The sequence below is a fragment of the Vanessa atalanta genome, chromosome 16, assembly GCF_905147765.1.
Source record: "Vanessa atalanta chromosome 16, ilVanAtal1.2, whole genome shotgun sequence".
In the NCBI taxonomy this organism is placed as follows: Eukaryota; Metazoa; Arthropoda; class Insecta; order Lepidoptera; family Nymphalidae; genus Vanessa; species Vanessa atalanta.
In genome coordinates, this window is record NC_061886.1 from 2,237,361 (window position 1) to 2,257,311 (window position 19,951).

General features: G+C 31.3%; 1 protein-coding gene across 3 annotated transcripts in view; it reads right to left on the bottom strand.

Moving 5' to 3' along the window:
• LOC125070163 (espin) overlaps positions 1-19,695 on the bottom strand; it is a 94,878-nt gene extending 75,183 nt beyond the window's left edge. For all 3 annotated transcript variants that reach the window (XM_047679899.1, XM_047679900.1, XM_047679897.1), the window contains exon 1: positions 18,911-19,695. In XM_047679899.1, coding sequence (XP_047535855.1) covers positions 18,911-19,281 — 371 coding nt within the window. In that variant the 5' untranslated portion in view covers positions 19,282-19,695. The remainder of the gene's footprint in view (positions 1-18,910) is intronic.
• Positions 19,696-19,951: the final 256 nt, after the last annotated feature.

The window sequence follows — 19,951 nt, forward strand, 5'->3', positions numbered from 1 at the left end:
AATATTTTTATTTGTATTATATATAGCTAGATGAATCTTCGGCTTTACTTGTACCCCCAATATAATCGTCCCGAGGGGTAAATTTAAAAGTCAGCCTTCTTTCTCTTAACTCAAACTATATCCAATTTTATTTTTTGTCTTAATCGATTCAACGGTTTAAGCGTGAAGAGGTAATAGACAGAATTATTTTCTTATTTAGTAAAATTGTATTAGTACAGATACAATAAAAAGTTGTTTATTATCTGTCGAGGCGTGACATAATGCTTGGAAATTCTAGTTTTTAATTTCAGATAGATTATAAATCTGACACGGAAATAAATCGCTATCATTAAAACTAGCTAGCGTTGATGATCACCGGTTACTAACAAAATATGTAAAAATAAAAATGCTAATGAAAATGGCAACATTTGTAACAGTATTTTTCTTTCTACTGGTCAAAGGCCTTATTTTGTGTTAAGGAGAAGTCTCTTGTTATCATACTTATTTTTAAATAATAAATAATTAAAAGGCTAATCAATTATTATTTCTCCGATACATTATCATCAAAGTATTAAATTAATAATAGTGTACCAAATTTATAGCGTTTATTATTAAAGCCTATATCTATCACTTATTCCATATCATAGTGAAATAAACAACATTGATAATAAATGGTCGAGTTCTTGAGTAATCTATGATAATCAATAGGGATTCGTGAAAAAATGGCGTATTGAAAGTTGTTGAATTGGTTATCGAAGTTTTAGAAATAAAATAAAAGTGAAATTCGTTAATTGGAATAGTGTTGCATTATAAATAAAGTATATACTTATCAAAAACTATTTGGAGTGCTTATTATCGCAATAAATTTTTAATATAAGGTTTTTTTTTCTTTGTTCCATCGATAATATGTTATATAATAAGCTTTGAGCCAAATATTGCTAATGAATATTAAAAAAAAGGAAACAGTTAGTCCCACTAGCTTATTTAATCATAAAGCCGGAACCATCAAATTGTTTTAATAAAACTGCCTCATTAATATATCATTCCAACCGCATGTAGGTGTTAATTTGTTAATTCAAGTAAATAACTATCGTAACGCATTTTCAACGAACGTACATAACAGTTCATAATCGTAGATACATCACTATTGCATCAGTTCTGAATTATTTATTTCAACGTGTAAAGTAATTAATAAAATTGTTTACGTGTCGGTTTAATTAATTATTTACTTGTTTTAAATAAGTCTTTCATTTTAGAGTTCAAAATAAATTTGCAATTGCAAATCTGTTTTTCTTTTTGTTTCATTTTTTTTTATCTAAGTATTATTTTTTTTAATAAAAACTATCCTTAATATAAATTATTACAATTATAATTATTAAACAGAACAGCAGTCATTTAATTATATCGCAATCTGAGTAAAATATCGACGGTACTCAAAAATTGAAAAAAAATGTTTATTGTAAAATAATGGGTCAATTCTAAATGGTTATATTAAAAAACATTTATTCAATTAATTAAAGTAAATACCTTAATTTTTTTTACAACTAAAAGGTTATTTAAATTATATTTATGACAATACGTGTGATCTTGTCTTACGATTTTAAGTTACAATTCTACAGCAATTTTAAAAATATTGTATTTACACTAAAAAATTTACATCAATTACCAAAATACATATACTGACCTAACAATTATTTAGTGCGATATATAAGTTATTTAATTAATATTAACAGTAAAATAAATTCAATTAAAAATAAGAAAGGCAAAATGCAAGAACGTGAGTCTCTGTAGAAAGATAGAAATATATATAAAAAAATAAACTGTCTTACTCTTAATCAAAAGTAGTTTATGATCATTCGAGAAACATAACTACAAAGTGTGGTGAAAAACCTAATTCTTAAGACTCTAATTTATTCGTCTTTCATTTTTACCAAATTTTAGTCAGTTCGTTTAGGAATTTAGGTTCATTTTTTAGCTTTCTCCATAACACCATATTTAAATAAATACTACGAAGCTTACTCATAATATAAGCATTCGTTTATTTCTTTTTTTCTATTATATTATATATTGTATGTATTTATTTTTATATTACAACATAACTTTAACATTTATTTAAAAATAGTATTAACAACAAATTTTGTCTGTCATATAAACTTGAATTAAAAAAAAAAGTTTTCCCGCCAAAATGATAAGTTTTTTTTTATAGTTGCTAGCTAGTATTATTTATCATGCTCGGGTTTGTTATTATTAATCCTTCAATTATATTATTCGACTTAATTCTTAGTTTGTTTTTTGTAGGAAAATTATTATATTTTTATAGTTGGTTACATTAAGTATTTATAAAACTGTAAATTTATAATGATTTTATCATTTGCTCCCAACGGTTTTCATAATCTAGCGTAACGTTATGCACGTAAGTGCCTACAGTCGTGTACGCAATGTTTATTAAATATCAAGATCATTTTTGTGTTACCGGAGTATTACACTCTTGTTTACATCTATATTTCAAACATACTGTCCCTACAGTATTTTTAATCTACTTTAAATAAACAAATATAGTAAAATTTTTCCGATAAAAACGAATAATTTCGTTTTTATATCAAACTGTTTTGATATTACGTTCAGTTTATAATTCATATATTAATATTTTTCAATTTATATTATATTTATACATGAATTTTTAATTTAACCAAAGTATAAGGTATACAAATATAATAAATATTTCGTAACAATTTATTTTGTGTTATTATAAAAATATGTTTATCTTTGTGCAAAAACATAGATTAAAAAAAACTTACTGGTACAGACGCAATCCAGAAACACAATGCACAGCACTATCACAAGTACACCAGAATGTTCAAACCAAAAAGATTCATTGTTTTAAAAATAAAACATTTATTAAAAAAATATATTTCGAATTCGAAATTTGAATAAGCGGTCATCGACGGCGCGCGGCTCTGCGTTCAGTTGGCCGGCGAATGCCGTGATGGTATCGTCTCTATCGCATTCACGTATGGCACATTACGTAGCTCCGTGTTACGGTAATATTTGTCTTTAGTAACACAGAAATTCCGAGCTTACGTTTTTTTAATGGACTCGCCGTCCGCCTAGCCTTTTGATAAATTAAACGATGACAAAAACAATCATTAGGCATCTGTTTTGTAACTTAATTACACACAAAATCTGTTCGTATTAATGATCTCAAGTCAAGACCGAAAAAACAATATTTATTACTAACCGTAGAACCTGTCGTTATAAAAATATAAAAGTGGTAATATTAGACAATAACAGAGCAGCACCTTGCGCCGGTAAAAATTAAAAAGTAAGAAACATTTTATATATCATTAAAGTACCTTCTAAGCTAGAGGCTATTGTAGATACTCGTTGAATGACAAAAACTTTACTTATACAACAATCAAAACATTGCGAAATAGTTACGTACAAAGATTCTAATCGTTTTCAAATAGCTCTTCTTCGATGGTCACAAGAACACTTAATCTTAATCCGTGCTTTAAATAAACATCACATAGTATATATTGCATACATAAATTTCATGTTTCTCAGCTTAGCATTTCGTAATATCACGACAAACATTACTCTAAGCGGTACACACTGTAATTATACAGAATTAAATTTATTAAATAACATATTATTTTATAAAGTACATATATTATTTATTCGTGACGTATTGAATTTAGATTGACGCTATGATGGATGTAACTGGTTTTGGATGAACGAATGAAGTCCAGATCGAATATCAATCACGGCGGCTAATCTCGAGCCGGCCGGTTTAACTAAGCCGCCGCCTAGACAATACATATATCGAGGCCCCTTTTCTTATTATTATTATTCATAGTTACGAAGTTTTACTATAATACGAAGGTATCAAATGAAAAAAAATTTAGACTTAAAATTTCATTCATTCGAGGTCGAGGTAGTTGGCTACTCTGCCTAATGAATAAATCAGGCCTGATTTCAAAGACTGACAAATAATTTTAATCCGATGGAATAGTAATCTCACACTATCTGAGACAGATCAAGGACATGGGCCATTTATGCATAAAACCTGACGACCAACCCCCAAACCCCAGGCGAAGCCCCGCGGCAACTAGTAATACATACATACGTTAATCATTCCTTTTACGAATGACTGCAGTCGCGAAGATATAATCTGTTCTTTTAAATGACAAATAAGTTTCGAAATTGTGTTCTGACATATTTAATATTTGTCATCAAAATTATTAAGTAAATCTACATTAGATTAAAAAGAACGTAACGATTTATGACATTGTAATAGTCTACTGTTATCGTAATTATTTTATTTCGGTAAAATTGTAATCTTGCTATTGAAATTATATCTAAACTAAAGTTATAGGATTATAATGGTTTCATTCAATTTAACGTACGACAGTGATGATATTGTGTGGAAAACTGTGTATCGAAGTAAATTCTGAAACCTGTATGTCAAACCGTTATGATACAGCTTAAACTCAGCTTCCACATTAACGGGATAATATTTTGCTTAACAGTGACATATTTACTGGTTGTACTTGTACAAGCTTGTTAAGCCTTAAGTGTCTCATTGTTGAGTCGGATTTTAATTTCTCCAAGTGCTATTTGTACAAGTATATCTGCCCTTCACAATTTTGTACGGGTAAAATTGTATACAAAGTAATTTTTTCCATTTAAACCCTAAGTTCTACATTTTTTTCTCAGTGGATGCGTTGCAGATTTGAGTCTTTTGTTGTGACTTGTGACATTGCGTTGATAAGAAAAAAATCTTTTATAAGTATTATAAGTATTATTATCAAAACATAACAAACATATGAATATATATGACATAAAGTAACTTAATTTATATTAAATTTTTAATTTACTGTTTCACTTAGAACTGGCTGTATGAGCACATCAATATTTAAAAATAAATTGTCGGCCGTTTTTTAATCTGTATATCACTGTTAAGGCCTTAAACATAATCGAAATTTTACATAATTTATGACGATGACTTCAATGCCACTGTCAATTTCTGTAAAGAAAAACTCAATTATTTTTAATATCTCCAAACATCGAGATATAAGCTAAAAACTAGACATTTTAGTTAGTTAGTCTACCGATAGTAGAGTCGATTGTTATCGAGGCACATGAGAATAAGCCAGATATACTATCGTGTATGTATATCAATGCTGTTAAATGGTACAATAAATTATTTATTTGGTGTTTATTTTATTTGTTTCTTTTTTTAAGGGACGCATTATTGTATTTTTTTATAGAATAATAGCATTCTTTTTAAGGAATGTCTAATATTCCTATTAACCCCTCCAAGCAATATTAATGCTTGTGCAGTTTTATAAGTGGACACGAAAATAGCCTAAGAGGTCTGAACTGAACCTGCGACGTTTTAAAACACTAGACGGCCCGTATGCCATTGCACTGTTAACGCTTATTTTTGGAACGATTAATTTCCGCCCGCAGCTTAACCTACGTGTGCGAGTATGTGTAGTAGGTAGTAGGTGCCCTATGTGAACAGTGCCCTTGATAACATGTATTAAAATTTCATGATAAGATGCTCTGTTGAGTTGTTAAGATGTGAAAGCGTAACAAACAAACAAACACATGTTCTTATTTAGAATATTAGTAAAGATTTAGAAATAAACTGCACGTACAATTCAACTTTTTCGTTTAATGACTTTCATGTTACCGTTTAAGATAAAACATCTCAAGAAGAGATCGGTTCAGGAATCCAGTATACTTTTAATTAAATAAGGAAGATTTAGAAATTGAATTATATAGAAAAACCTTGAGTAACCGGTCTCGTGGCAGGGGAAAGTATTGTCTATTGCGTACACAATTTTAAAACGAAAGTTAAGTTAACTATAAAGCGCATTTTAGTGCTACATTATACTTACATTAAAGTAGACTAAATATCCCACTACTAGACTGAACTTAGACTCCTTTTGATGAATAGGTTTCGGCTTAATGAACCACGCTGCATAAAGATACAAATCAGAATTATATCTGATAATAACAATATTAATCACGATGTTTATCTTCACTGCTGAAGTCTAGATTGAATTTGTTTTAGCCATATTTACTTCATAAATATAGACGAATATACCAAAAGAACTATTCATGAACTTATTTCATTTTACACATATTATATGAAAGGGATATCGCGTTTATATATATTATGTAATGTGAACAATATTGCCGACCCGAGATGGCCCAGTGGTTAGAACGCGTGCATCTTAACCGATGATTTCGGGTTCAAACCCAGGCAGGCACCACTGAATTTTCATGTGCTTAATTTGTGCTTATAATTCATCTCGTGCTCGGCGGTGAAGGAAAACATCGTGAGGAAAACTGCATGTGTCTCATTTCAACGAAATTCTGCCACATGTGTATTCCGCCAACAAGAATTGGAGCAGCGTGGTGGAATATGCTCCAAAGCTTCTCCTCAACGGGAGAGGAGGCCAGCAGTGGGAAAATTTACAGGCTGCTAATGCTAACAATATTTCGCGTATAGTATACAAAATGACGAGAGAGATTTTTACATAAAAGTGTAAAATATAAAATGTATTTATTCAAATTATCACAAGCCGAGTGAAAGTAGAAGGTTACGCAGTTTTCCATTAACAATTTATCCAGCTATCGATTCAAACACCATTAAATATAGAAACGCGTACGTATCGTAATGTTGTTATTTATTGCAAGTGAAACGTCCCATCTTCGCACGGACGTAAAACAGACTCCGTAAGACAATTGGCTTTTGTTGTCAAAACGAGTTGTTCATTTCTATATGTATAATTTCCGAGTATATTTTTTTTTATCGTTATATGTAATAATGATTGAAAAGTCCTAAGAACCTATTTGAATAAAATCATTTATATTTCGATATAAAATATTTTTTTCCGTTTTGGGCATTATAAAGTGATACATATTATATTTAATCTGTGCCTCACACAGATAAAAAAGCAATTAAATACCGGGAACTGAAATTAGAAAAAATAGTAGGTTTTGGAATTGATTGCAAATATAATTATTGTAAACAATTTCAGTGCAAAGGTAACGTCATGGCGAAGATCGAAGTTATAGCAACCATAATTATTTAATTAAATTAATACAGAATGATTAATTAGTATTAGCGCGATAGAATTTCACTACAGAATACTAATTATACCAGGCCCATTAATTTTCAGTGTCAAAACTGTGAATACAGATAAATAAATGTCGTATATTTAAAGGGGCCTCCTTTTTTACCTTTTTACACATTTTTTACTCGTAGAATAAGAAATTATTACATAAAATTAAGTAGTTCTATACCTACTTACACCGCATTGTTCGAGGGGCAGACCAAATCTGTAATAGAGCTTTTAAGTTTAATCCATTCTTATCTTAAGCATCGTTGGCGGATTTCATAGTTGTATTATTAGGAAGTCGCAAATGTGTTATATTTATTAAATAGTATTAAATTAAAAATGGAACAGACAGAGCATGGGCTCAATTGTGAGTTTTGAAAAATAAATATATTTAAAAAAGTACCTTAGTATCGAATTATTTAATGTATTATTGTATTGGATTTTGGATATGGGTTTATCTAAAGTGAATATTGAATCAAAGTTCGTTAAAAATAATACAGGTATGTTCAATATTCATTCGCGATTTAAACTAACGTCACAATATAGAGTAACGACAGTCAGACAAGTAATGATGGATACGTAAAGTGTTCTGACATTTTGTCATTTCTTATTCTGACAATCAAAGATAATATTCTGTTGTCACGTCAGTCATGACCACTCATTATTACAATCATAACCCTTATCAGAATTACGCAATATACTTTTTTAACAAACGAACACTTCAATTCGGTTCGACGTTTATGCGGATGAGTTGGTGGAGCGCTTAAAATTCGTTATGGTAGACGCCTACACTGTTACTGTACTCTATTAATAAGACATGTGCAAAATTATAGTCTCTGTGTAGAGTAAATAACATAATATTATCTTTATTATAATAATATACACAAAAATAAACCGATGTTATTTTTAGAGCATTTATTTTACTTCACCTGATGATGACGTCAGCCAACGATGGTAGCCCACTACGACACATTACAGTGCACTAACCCTCACTTAGTGAGAGTGCACCTGTATTTGCATAAATTCATAATCCGATGGAACGGACGAAACGCGCACGAGTCACGGGATTGTACACACTTCCCGATTCGGGCCGTTACTGTGGTTTTTTCGACGGAAAACCCAATAACTTTCCATGGTACCGACCTGGGATTTGAACCCAAGACAAGTATTTATATTAACTAAACTTTATTTCGTCTAAGAATATAAGTGCCTGTCTTTGCCTTTTTCATTATTATAATTTTATATATTTTACGGCTCCTTTACGTTATCCATCTCTCATTATAATATTCGTTGTTTATCATATAAATATATTTTGTTTGCATTATATTAACATTATATATTAACGACTTTGTTAATTATAATTGAATACTTGCGCACTAGTAATAAAACTGTGAAAGCCGGCGACTGTTTGCTTGCTTTTGTTTCGACTTTGTAAATTGTTGGTTAGATATATCTTAATGATGAGCAAAATTTTTAATAGACTTAAGTAATAAGATTTACATAACAGCCTCCTTTAATTTAAAATATAAATAAAGTCTTGGCTAAAAATATACAAAAAAAGTGAATATTTTTTTTTTTAAATCCTTATGCTTGTCTATTTTATTAAAAGAAACTTCGAGAATAATTGCAATAATTTTAAAGAAACTTAAAACACTGGCAATGAATATAAAATAGGAAAGTTACATCTTAAAAATCCGCTACTAATAAATTAATTTGAACATTTTTTTTTTAATTTAACGTTCACACAATTAAAATAATATTATAATTAAATGCTTGTCGTACTACTTTCGTCCGAATTAAACTATACTAAACATTTTTTACTGAAAGAAAGTGTTTAAATGCTTACTAATAATGACCGAATGCGTCTGTCCGTGGAAAACGGAAGTATGTTAATGATGACAAAAGAGGTGTAATTATTTTTCTTCATCTACCGACTTATTTGTAATTTGTTCGGTTTCACTACAGCAAATGCGAACTTCAACAAAAAACACTTTTTTACTTGGTGAACTTTATGCAAGCCCGCCTGGGTAGACGGTCTCCACACTCATCGCTGAAGGTTGAGTGAGCCAGTATAACTACAGGCACAAGGGACATAACATCTTAGTTCCCGAGGTTGGCAGCACATTGGCGATATAAGGAATGGTTAATATTTTTTACAGCGCCAGTGTCTATGAGCTGTGGTGACCACTTACCAACAGGCGACCCATTTGCTCGACCGACCATCTATATAATAAAAAGGAATATTATTATTATATTTAAAGCGCATTGGTAACGAATAGGAAGCAAAGATTCGCCTGAAATTGCGATTTTATTGTGTGAGCATGAACAATATGTTTAACAGTTTTTGTTTTATATTTTATCTCCGCAGTCTTTTGTTACTTTTTCCGCTAATTGTGAATATAAATGCTAATATAACTGTACTTCTATTATATATACAAAAGTAAATCTATCTGTCTGTCTGATACACGGCCAAACCACTAAGCCAAATTTAATGTAAGCAAGCTTGAAACTCAAGGAAGGATATAGGCTACTTTTTATACCGAAGACCTGTCGACCTATCCCTAATCGCGGTCAACTTCTATTGTATATCTAGATCTACATATATTTACTTTTAAATACTATATAAAATTATACTATTATTAGATGACAACATTGGACGCAAACCACCTGCCCCATCGAACGTATAAATACGAGCTGACGGACAGAGTCGCCCGCCGACTACGTTCTGAGCCGAGGTGCGATCTCATAGGAGATGATAGAGAACGTCACTCTCGAGCCCGAAAGGGCTCAAACTTCAAGGCTGAGTCTAGTACTCGCCCCAACGCGCAGAAACACATTAAAGGCCACGACTACAAACACAAAAAAAAAAGAGTATCCCCTTTTTGCTAGTCAACCGTTCTAGAAGGAACATTGATACTCTGCCCCTTTCCTGTATTTTTGTTATTAATTTAAATTTGTAATTTCATAAGTTGTATAATTATTTTCAGTTATTTAATAAAATTATTATTTAGTGTGTAGGTATATTGTTTAATTTATAACACTATTATAATTAGTTTACGTCTTTGTATTGACAGGCGTGTAATCCGCGACGCGAAGCTAGAAATTAAGTAGGCTGAGATATTTACAAGTTTTTCAAAGAGTTTAAGTTAAGTCTATCTTCTAAAGTATAACATCGATGACGGACAGTTAATAGAAACGGGACTAAATAAGGTAATAACATGTTCGTCTTCGCAAGAAATAACTTCATATGAACTAGATCATGGACTTAATTTGTAAGCCATATTTCTATATTAAATTACTTGAAAACGGTTTTGATAAGAAATGAAAATTTTGTAAAATATACATTTTTTTATTATATTATTAGTATTTAGTTATAATTTACGTATTTATTTTGTAATGTTACATAGATTTTTAACTGATAATTATTGCTAACTTTTATTTTCAAAGTAGTTATTGTTGAAATTAAAAAAGAAAACTTATTATCCATACCGATATCGTAAAAAAAACTTTCAATTTTATCGCGACAAAAGCCATCTATCGCTAAATAGCAAAACTAAACGCTAAACTTATAAAATCGTTAACAGATGGCGGTAATGGAAATAAAAATGTTATTCCTCTAGTAAATTTGGTCTGTTATGTTAAAGATTATTTTAATTATTTATATATATAAAAAAAAACACTAGGAAAACTAAAAACATTATGGTTAAATACAGCAATCACTTTAGACAATACGTGACAAGTAGTGCTATAGTGGTAATGAAAATTCTAATGCCAAAAATATAATCTATTGTCATCTTTTGACAAGAATTATATCATGAGAGCCGAGATGGCCCAGTGGTTAGATCGCGTGCATCTTATATATTTCGGGTTCAAACCAGGCAGGCACCACTGAATTTTCATGTGCTAAATTGTGTTTATAATTCATCTCGTGCTCGGCGGTGAAGGAAAACATCGTGAGGAAACCTGCATGTGTCTAATTTCAACGAAATTCTGCCACATGTGTATTCCGCCAACCCGCATTGGAGCAGCGTGGTGGAATATGCTCCAAACCTTCTCCTCAAAGGGAGAGGAGGCCTTTATCCCAGCAGTGGGACATTTACGGGCTGCTAATGCTAAAAAAAAAGTAATGCATCTTTTGATACAGCATATTACAAGTTATATTCAAGACTATCAGTCCCAGCGACTTCGTGCGCGCTTGAATTAAAAAAAAAAGTATTGTAGCCTAAATTACTCCTCCTTACATCAACTATCTGCCAACGAAAGACCCGTCAAAATCGGTCCAGCCGTTCCAGAGATTCGCCGGAACAAACAGACCGACAGGTAGACAGACAAAAATTGTAAAAAACGTTATTTTGGTATATGTACCGTGTATACATAAATATGCATTTAGTTATAAGTGGTTATTTTAATATTACAAACAAACATTCCAATTTTATTGTATGTATAGATAATGTAAGATAATTATATGACGTCAGAAACCACGATGAGAACCTAAAAGTCGTCTAAACGCTAACTCGATCTTCCCTCACAATTACCTGCGCTGCTCCTGCCAAATACAATGCAAGAAGCAATTTTACACTGCGCACTTCCCACTGTGTGACCTAGCTCAAATTGTTGTACCCCTTGTATCTGTAATCACACCGGCTCAATCGCTTTCGTGCCGGAACATAACAATTTACCTAACCAGCGCCAGACGTTTATAAAGTCATTCGTCTTGAATTAACTATACTTAGTAAATGTTTTATTTAATAAAATGTATACAATACTTTTATAAGCATCTCTTGATACATTATGTACGTGAAACTAGAAAACTTCACAAAAATAAATAAAATAAATAATAAATATAAATAAAATAATAATAAATATAATAAATTAATAATAAATGTAAATTAAATGTTGCTCGTGAAGAATTTTGAGTGTTTTAACGTTTAATAAAAATATTTTTAATTTTAAGAAATTTGATGATAATATTTTTACACCATTTAGGTACAGTCTGTTTTTTTATAAAAATGTATTATTTAATTTTTTAGTTAATATACATATTTTACTTTATAAAATGATCGATACCCTTCATTAGAATTTCCAGAAATTCGAGCGTGATTAAACAAAGGATACATTTGGAAATTAAAATATTGAATTCGCCAAGTTGAGCGATATCGTTATTACAGAACTCAATCTCTTATAACATAACCAGAGACTCAAATTAACATTAAGTATCTTATGAACTTTCTAAATTTTCATTATTTCTTTACAAATTAGTTTAATCTCAACAGAACTTTCCACTGACCGCTGGAAATATAAGCAATGGAAATAATAATCGAATGGAAAGTGTTATCGACATGGTCCACCGAACTCTAAAATTACCTATTTAGTTCACAGATTGCCCTTAGCGTAAACAGATTACATTGGCGACGTAAACAGTGATTACCAATAAATAACTTGAGATCTTACCTTCGCAATGTCTAACAGCTGATATTCCCCTAAGTCTCGTAGCTTAAGGCGTGTTTCTTTAAAAAAATACAGTGTAATACAGTTAGGTACAGTATTTGGAAGTTTAGGTATATTATATATGAATTAAATCTCTGTTAAGTTAATGCAATGAAAGATTTAAAATCAATTTCATATGATTCCATCTCAGCGTTTTGCAATATGTACTCAATATGCTTTTAAAGCGTGTCTTTTTTCTTTATAATATACTTATACTTTAACGACATATAATTTTATTATTCGTTGCTGTTGGAATACGACGTATTGGAATGGAGCTTATGACGTCGAATTATGCTTGTACCGTTAGCAAAGCAGTTGAGATTTTTTTTATATATTAATATATGGCATATTTTGACTAAAGGGATTCCTTAAAGACATGGTGTGTTGACCGCATTTGCTTATAATGGAAAACTAGTATAGCATGCATTATAGGTCTTTGGGTAAGCCCTTCTGAGTAGGTAATACCCACACATCAGATATTCTAACGCCAAACAACAATACTTAGCGTTGTGTTTCAGTTTCAAGGGGGGCGTTGTGTTTTAGTTCCCAAGGTTGGTGGCACATTCAAGGTGTATGGAATGGCTAATATTTCTTGTATCGACAATTTCTATGGGTGCTTGTGACGATTTATATCAGGTGATCCATTTGCTCCGGATATTAATAATTAAAGGCGGACACCTATATTATTAAAAATATATGTATATTCACTTTTTGAACATATCACTGTAACTAAGGCATAGTTAACAAAACATTAAATATTATATTAACTTATATTTAAAGTTATAATTCTATATTGTCATTAAAAAAAAAAGATTAAGAATTAAATCTTTTTCCGTTTGTTTTTGTAACGCTACACACATATGGCATGCACTGCCGCGCAACCCACAAGTTTTATCCTAACAGCATTTAAAATGGATAGTTTTTATACCTATTCTATTTTTAAAAAATAAAAAAAATTAAAAAATCTTATAGAGTAAAGTGAGTATTTCTTACCTGATATTTTGAACATAAAATAATCAGTAGAAAGTAATATTCGTAATCCAAATTACACCTACAAAGGAGTTCCAATCAAAACTTCGCGGTCTCGTTTTGCACAGATAATCAATTTCTTTATTTAACAGATTGTGTAATCGACCGAAATCAATTCGTAGTGACCGACTTTTCTTTAAAAATAAAGAACAATACGTCACGGATATTTTTAGGTTCATTTACGTGAGAATCGGTGCCTTAGATTGGTAATTGTATGTCTTGAAAGCATTATGGCTTCTATCATGTTCTATAACATATTTTAACATGTCATGTCTTGTTCTACACCTTCCACTTTATTCGGTGTCAATTTTCATGCAAAACCTATTTTTCTAGAATGAAAAACATAACGAGGAGTCTTACTATAGTGTACTATCGTAACGTAAAAACTAAATAAATATTGTCAAGTTATACACCTAATTTGTCAAGCTTATAGGCTCCGTGATAAGATCTCTCGGTCGTCTTTTTAACGCTTTAAGGAATCTTAACAATCCTATACATCGCCTTAAATGTTTGACATTTACATCTCTTGTACATTAAGTAATAGCTCACTCAGCCTAAGTAACAGTGACATAGTATTAATAATTATTCCATTGGTCAATTTTATTTGCAAAACACTTATCCCAGGATCAATCCTGAATCGGCCTCAGGAGAGGAGCCGCAGGGACTAGGGGGTTCTCAGTACCCCGGGAAACCCCCCTAGGAATTGGAGGCCATAGACGGGAAGACCGTCGGGGCGTCACAGTAGCATGCGAAAGCAATCCTGTGGCGCTCGCCGAAAATATGGTGGGTACTGCTGGTTTCTTGGTCTTGGGTATTCCGGTGTACTAGAACACACTAGGCGCCTTGCGCAAAGCGTGATGCTTTTTTCCAGCGAGATAAAAAAGAAGGAAAACTCCTGAGATAATTCCTTTTATAATATTAAGATGTTTTATAAATAATTTAAAACACGTATTGCTTTTTAAATTGCAGAGACCATGTCTATATTTCTCGCGTTATATGCAATTTGCCTCACAATATTTTCATTTACCACAAATAGTAAATAGTTCGTATGCACTTGTCGGTCAGTTGGAAACCTCAAAGATACGTGTCTCGTATTTATACCGCTAAGTATAAAGTCTACATTTATCAACTCAATTTATTATTGAGCTGAATTTTTAACATGTATTAATATATATCAATAGACCAGGAGACTATGTGTGAATAGAGTATTTCCTGGTATGCAGTACAGTAAAAAATACGCATATATAGGCCTCTAATTGTTGCCCGCGGCCTCACTTGCGTTGGAAGTGTTGGTTATCTGATTTTAGGCCTGAAAAGTCTAATGTAGGGCATTAAACACCTTGGAGTTCAAGCTTGTACGTACCAAATATCATAAAATTCGATTCGGTGATTTGACCGTGAAAGACCAACAGACAGACAGAGTCACTTTCGCATATATTACCGTCTTTACCATAGGGAACATGGGGCACGTGCCCAAGGCCCCCATTCTGAGAGGGCCCCGAAGAACCAACAATTTACCAAATTAAACCAAAAAATATCTAGCAAAAGGGCCCCAAATTCATGGGTGCCCAAGGGCCCCAGCATAGCTTGAGACGGCTCTGTAGATTAAGAGACGAAGCTAATACATACACAAATGTAAGAAAACCAAACAATGTCAAAGTCAAAAATCTTTATTCAAAATACAAGGGCTATATACTTATACACTTGCTTGTTGATTGTCTAAATTCTACAACCAGTTCGGTAATAAGCACTTCGGACAAGAGACAAACCGGCGAAAGAAACTCATCAAAGTACATGCAGTTTCACGATTATTGCTTTCAAAAGATTAGTTACAAACACAGAAGAACATATACAAATTCAGTCGTCCTTGCTGGGCTCACCGGCAATCATGAGTTCAGGTTATAGTGTGTGCAATAATTGTGTAAAATTTAAATACACATTAGCAAAAAAACAGCCTTTCAGGTCAGACATTTGAATAAAACTAACCCAGACTTAATAACGTATAATTTTAAAATTAGAAACAACGAAATCTTTCCAACTCTAACCTCATAATTTACATAAAAAGATATATAAGAATAAAAAGATTATAACCTAAGTAACAAACAAAATATGCATATCCATTGCATGGTAATGCATGCAAATATAACTCTTCACATGATGAAATAGAGGTGATTATCCTGAAAAGTTTTAAGATCGAGCATGTCGTTACCACCTATTATAAAATGGTGTGCTTAACGGATAGAGCAAATTACACTTATAGACGGCAAATTGTCTCAAGTTTTCACCGAAAGAATTTATAATGTGAATTACGTAACATTTACGACCATAGACTTTAACCATAGACTATAAATAAAAAATTCTATATTTATGTTTTATATTTTTTAAATAAGTAAATTTAATTAAAATTACAAATGATTTGCGTACCAGATGGTAAGTGGTCACCTGATGGTAATGACTATATAATTATATCTTAAAATGCGAACAAATTATGGAGGTTAAATTAATATTTATTATTTTTTTACCTAAGGCATACATTTAAATACGTTAAAAAACTTAAATATTTAATAATATAGGCGTCCGGATACCTAATACCTTGAGCAGGTGGACTACCTGATGTAATCGTCACTACCAACCATAGACAATGTCAATATAAAAAATATTAGCCATTCCTTACATCATACCCATTCTTATTTTTCATCACTTATTATTATATTTTTATATCGTCAAAGACAACAAATTTCGCGGTTTAGTACAAAATAGTTGAATAGTATGATCTTTTGGATGATAAAAAGGAACCATCTAATGATATACTGATATGCATCAGTTGACTCGTACATCAAATCTAAAATCTAATATATGTTTCATTCCAAATATATTGTAAAAATAAATTATTTAATTGCGTAGAGTCTCAAGTTAGAATAAATGTAACGCACCGAAGATAGCGAAAGGAAAGTATGAAACCGCTAAAAATAAGTAAACGTAAAGACAGTTTTTAAAATTCGAATAATTTTAAAAGCATTTTTTTTTTCACGTCGGAAGTAGGCTAAGACATTAATATTCAAATTATACCATATTTTCTTTCATGATCACGACTTAGCATTCACGCATTGTTTACGCTTTACTGATTCTCATTACACTAGATGTACTCTTGGCGGACAACGGCCTCTTTTATTAATAAACATGTATTTATATTTATTTTTATGACAGCTTAATAAAATATATACTTATATCTGTTATTATCATTCTTAACGTCCGGGCGGTTGACACCGAAGTCAAGTCTAAAAAATATTTGGCTATAGTGGAAAATTAGAATATTAAAAAAAAAAACGAAATGGGCATAATATGCTAAGGGTTCATTTCAATGCCTAATATTTTTATTAAATAATATAAATAAAAACTTAATTCACAATTAACGGACCGAAAAAGAACAAAACAAAACAAAACACTCGAAAAATGGTACCGATACAAAAATATGTAGAGATATAATTAAAATGAAAAAAAACGATTGTTTTTCGAAATAAACATATAATCTTAGTCTTATAAACGTAAATTTTACGTTTTTAATCGTACTTAATTATATGTAATTATTATGATCTAATATTGCTTTTGACAGAGTTAGTGCATATTTGTAATAAAAATAAACAAATATGCAAATAACACTTAAGGTTAATTCAAAATTTTCGTTATCAAAGAGTTCTTATTCCAAAGAGGATCTATTTCGTCAACCTTAGAGTACTGTGTGTAATAATTAGTCTTTAATTTAAAAGAATATAAATAATATATGTACATAACATCAACAACTAAAAATAAGACGCAAATTACTATAATGTAATATTGCGTCTGTAAGTAAGTGTAAGAATGTTATCAAATGTAATTATATAACATCTAAATGTAGATAAATTTGTATATAATATATTAGAAATTCGTAATTAACGAACCGACAAAGAACAAACAAAAAACGTACACTCGAATAATGGCATTGATATAAAATTATGTAGAGATATCATTAAAATATAAATAAAAAACAACGTATACATAACATAGTTATAACATCATACATACAAATGACTGTAACAGAAAACAAAGATGCTTTCTCGCGCCTGTTTAATCTATACTAATATTATAAATGCGAATATCTGTCTGTTTGTTGCCCTTTACAGGCAAAGCACTGAATACGAATTTGATAAAATTCGATATGAAGCAAGCTTGAACTCCAAGGAAGTATATAGGCGACCAATCCCTAATACGTGCGAGAAACCGCAGCCGACAATTATTACTTAATAAATGTAATATTTGAATATTTCCGAACACGACGATCTTTTACGTAAATTACAAAAAAAATAACCAACTTCTTTTGACTCTTACGCCATTGGTACTCTTAATACAATCGCTTTATGACCGTTATTTTAGTATCGTAAGCATGTATTACACGTGCAAACTCATCCTCACAAAAGAACACAATAATTGCAGAAGAATAATTCAGGGGTATACACAGATAGTGGTACAAAAACCCCCCCGATATTAGTATAAGGCCATTGTTTATAAAGAATATAACTGTTCATTAATAACTCAGCTATCTTATTAATAAAACAGAAGTCAATGCGTGCTGTTCTTCCGCTTCGCTGGCTTTGATGCAACTTTTCTATTGCATACGCGGACTATTGCTGTCATTTAACGAAGCTATACAACGGAGTTTGACACAAGCTAACCTAGTTTTGTTTAACGTTTACGAGATATACTTTTAAGATTATTTCAAATTTTGTTTGACGTATTTTTTCACAATATATTCAAACATTACTTAGTAAATTATTTGTACATATATCGCAACAACCATATATTGGCATTCTGAAATAGTAATTTTTTAATCGATATTCGTTAGACATCATGTGTGATATACGTATACTAAAAAAAGTATATCTATACATATAAAACTCTTTACACGAATGTTTAAATTTATAGGTCATTTCAATTGCACACATTAAATATTTATTAGAAACACAGCCCAAGCTTAAAAATATTGGAAATATTTATTTAATTAATACAATAGGAGCTACATACTGTGTTTAATGATTATTGTATGTTTTGTTTAAACTATATCATAAAAAAGAGAATTTTTTCAACGATGTTCCGGATAATAAACTCACTGTCAAGACGATACATTTGTTTCATAGAGTTTTTTAAATTGAAGGAATTCAATAATGATGAGTAAATAAATCTAGTTACGTATTATATTGGTAAATTTACATTTGTTAAATCGTTAAGTTTAGAATGTAACTTACCCGAAATTTCCAGGATAGCAAACTGGATATCGTCGGCATACATGGCCAGCCTTCCCACTGAAATGCTGCCCACCATTAAATATCACTTCTGAACAGCAGGGCGAAGAACACCGCCCGCTATCAGAGCACTCCGTTAAACAACAAGCTAGATCGTGTTGTTCTTCTGTTTCGAAAAATCGTTCGTCGCACGGCAAGGAATAACGCCATTCAGGGCTTGGCATCCTGTAGTTGTACCTAGAATCCCAGTGCATTGTCATTTCGGGACATCTCTCGACGTATGCTCCTGCCAATTGTTCCATATATTGCTTATAAAGACGCTTTTGCCTTTGACTTTGAGACACATGTAGGCGTAAAACATTTAAGAAGCACATTTTTGTTCCACGGTATATTCAGTCTTATGCGGTCGATCGGCAAATCTACAACTAGGCATAAGACCGACTGCGCGCCATGAAGAATTTTCAGAGAAAATATATAATATTTCACTGTCGTCGTTGAACGCGTAGCCGGTTCGTTAGATAGGAATTTCGTCTCATTTCATTGTCCAAGTAATATATTAGTTGGATATTAATATTGTACCCCATCTCACATCATTTTAATTCAATAAAAGATGAAAGTTATTCATTCATTTTCATTATTTAAACTTTCCGACTGAAAGCTAGCAATGAATTATTTTACTGAGTACATTGGCTTTACGTTATTCTCGATAAAATACCGGCCATTAAGTAGAGATATTGGGAGGTGGCGCGCGTCACGTCTGTAGCCACACTGCGCCGGCGCAGCGCGACCGGCCGTAATCGCTTTACGTCAAATTAACTCGCATTTCCCCGACAAGCGAAAAAAACGGAACTTATCGCACTGAAAATGCGGCATAACTGAGACAAAATAGTGTCACGAGCCATAGCTAATGCTGTTTTAAGTGTTATATGAAATATAAAATATCCACAACATTTAGGAGTTGTATTAATAACAAATCCAACAAAATATACTTACTAACGGTTCCGTAACTAAATCAATGACCTTATTGATTATAATTGTATGTGT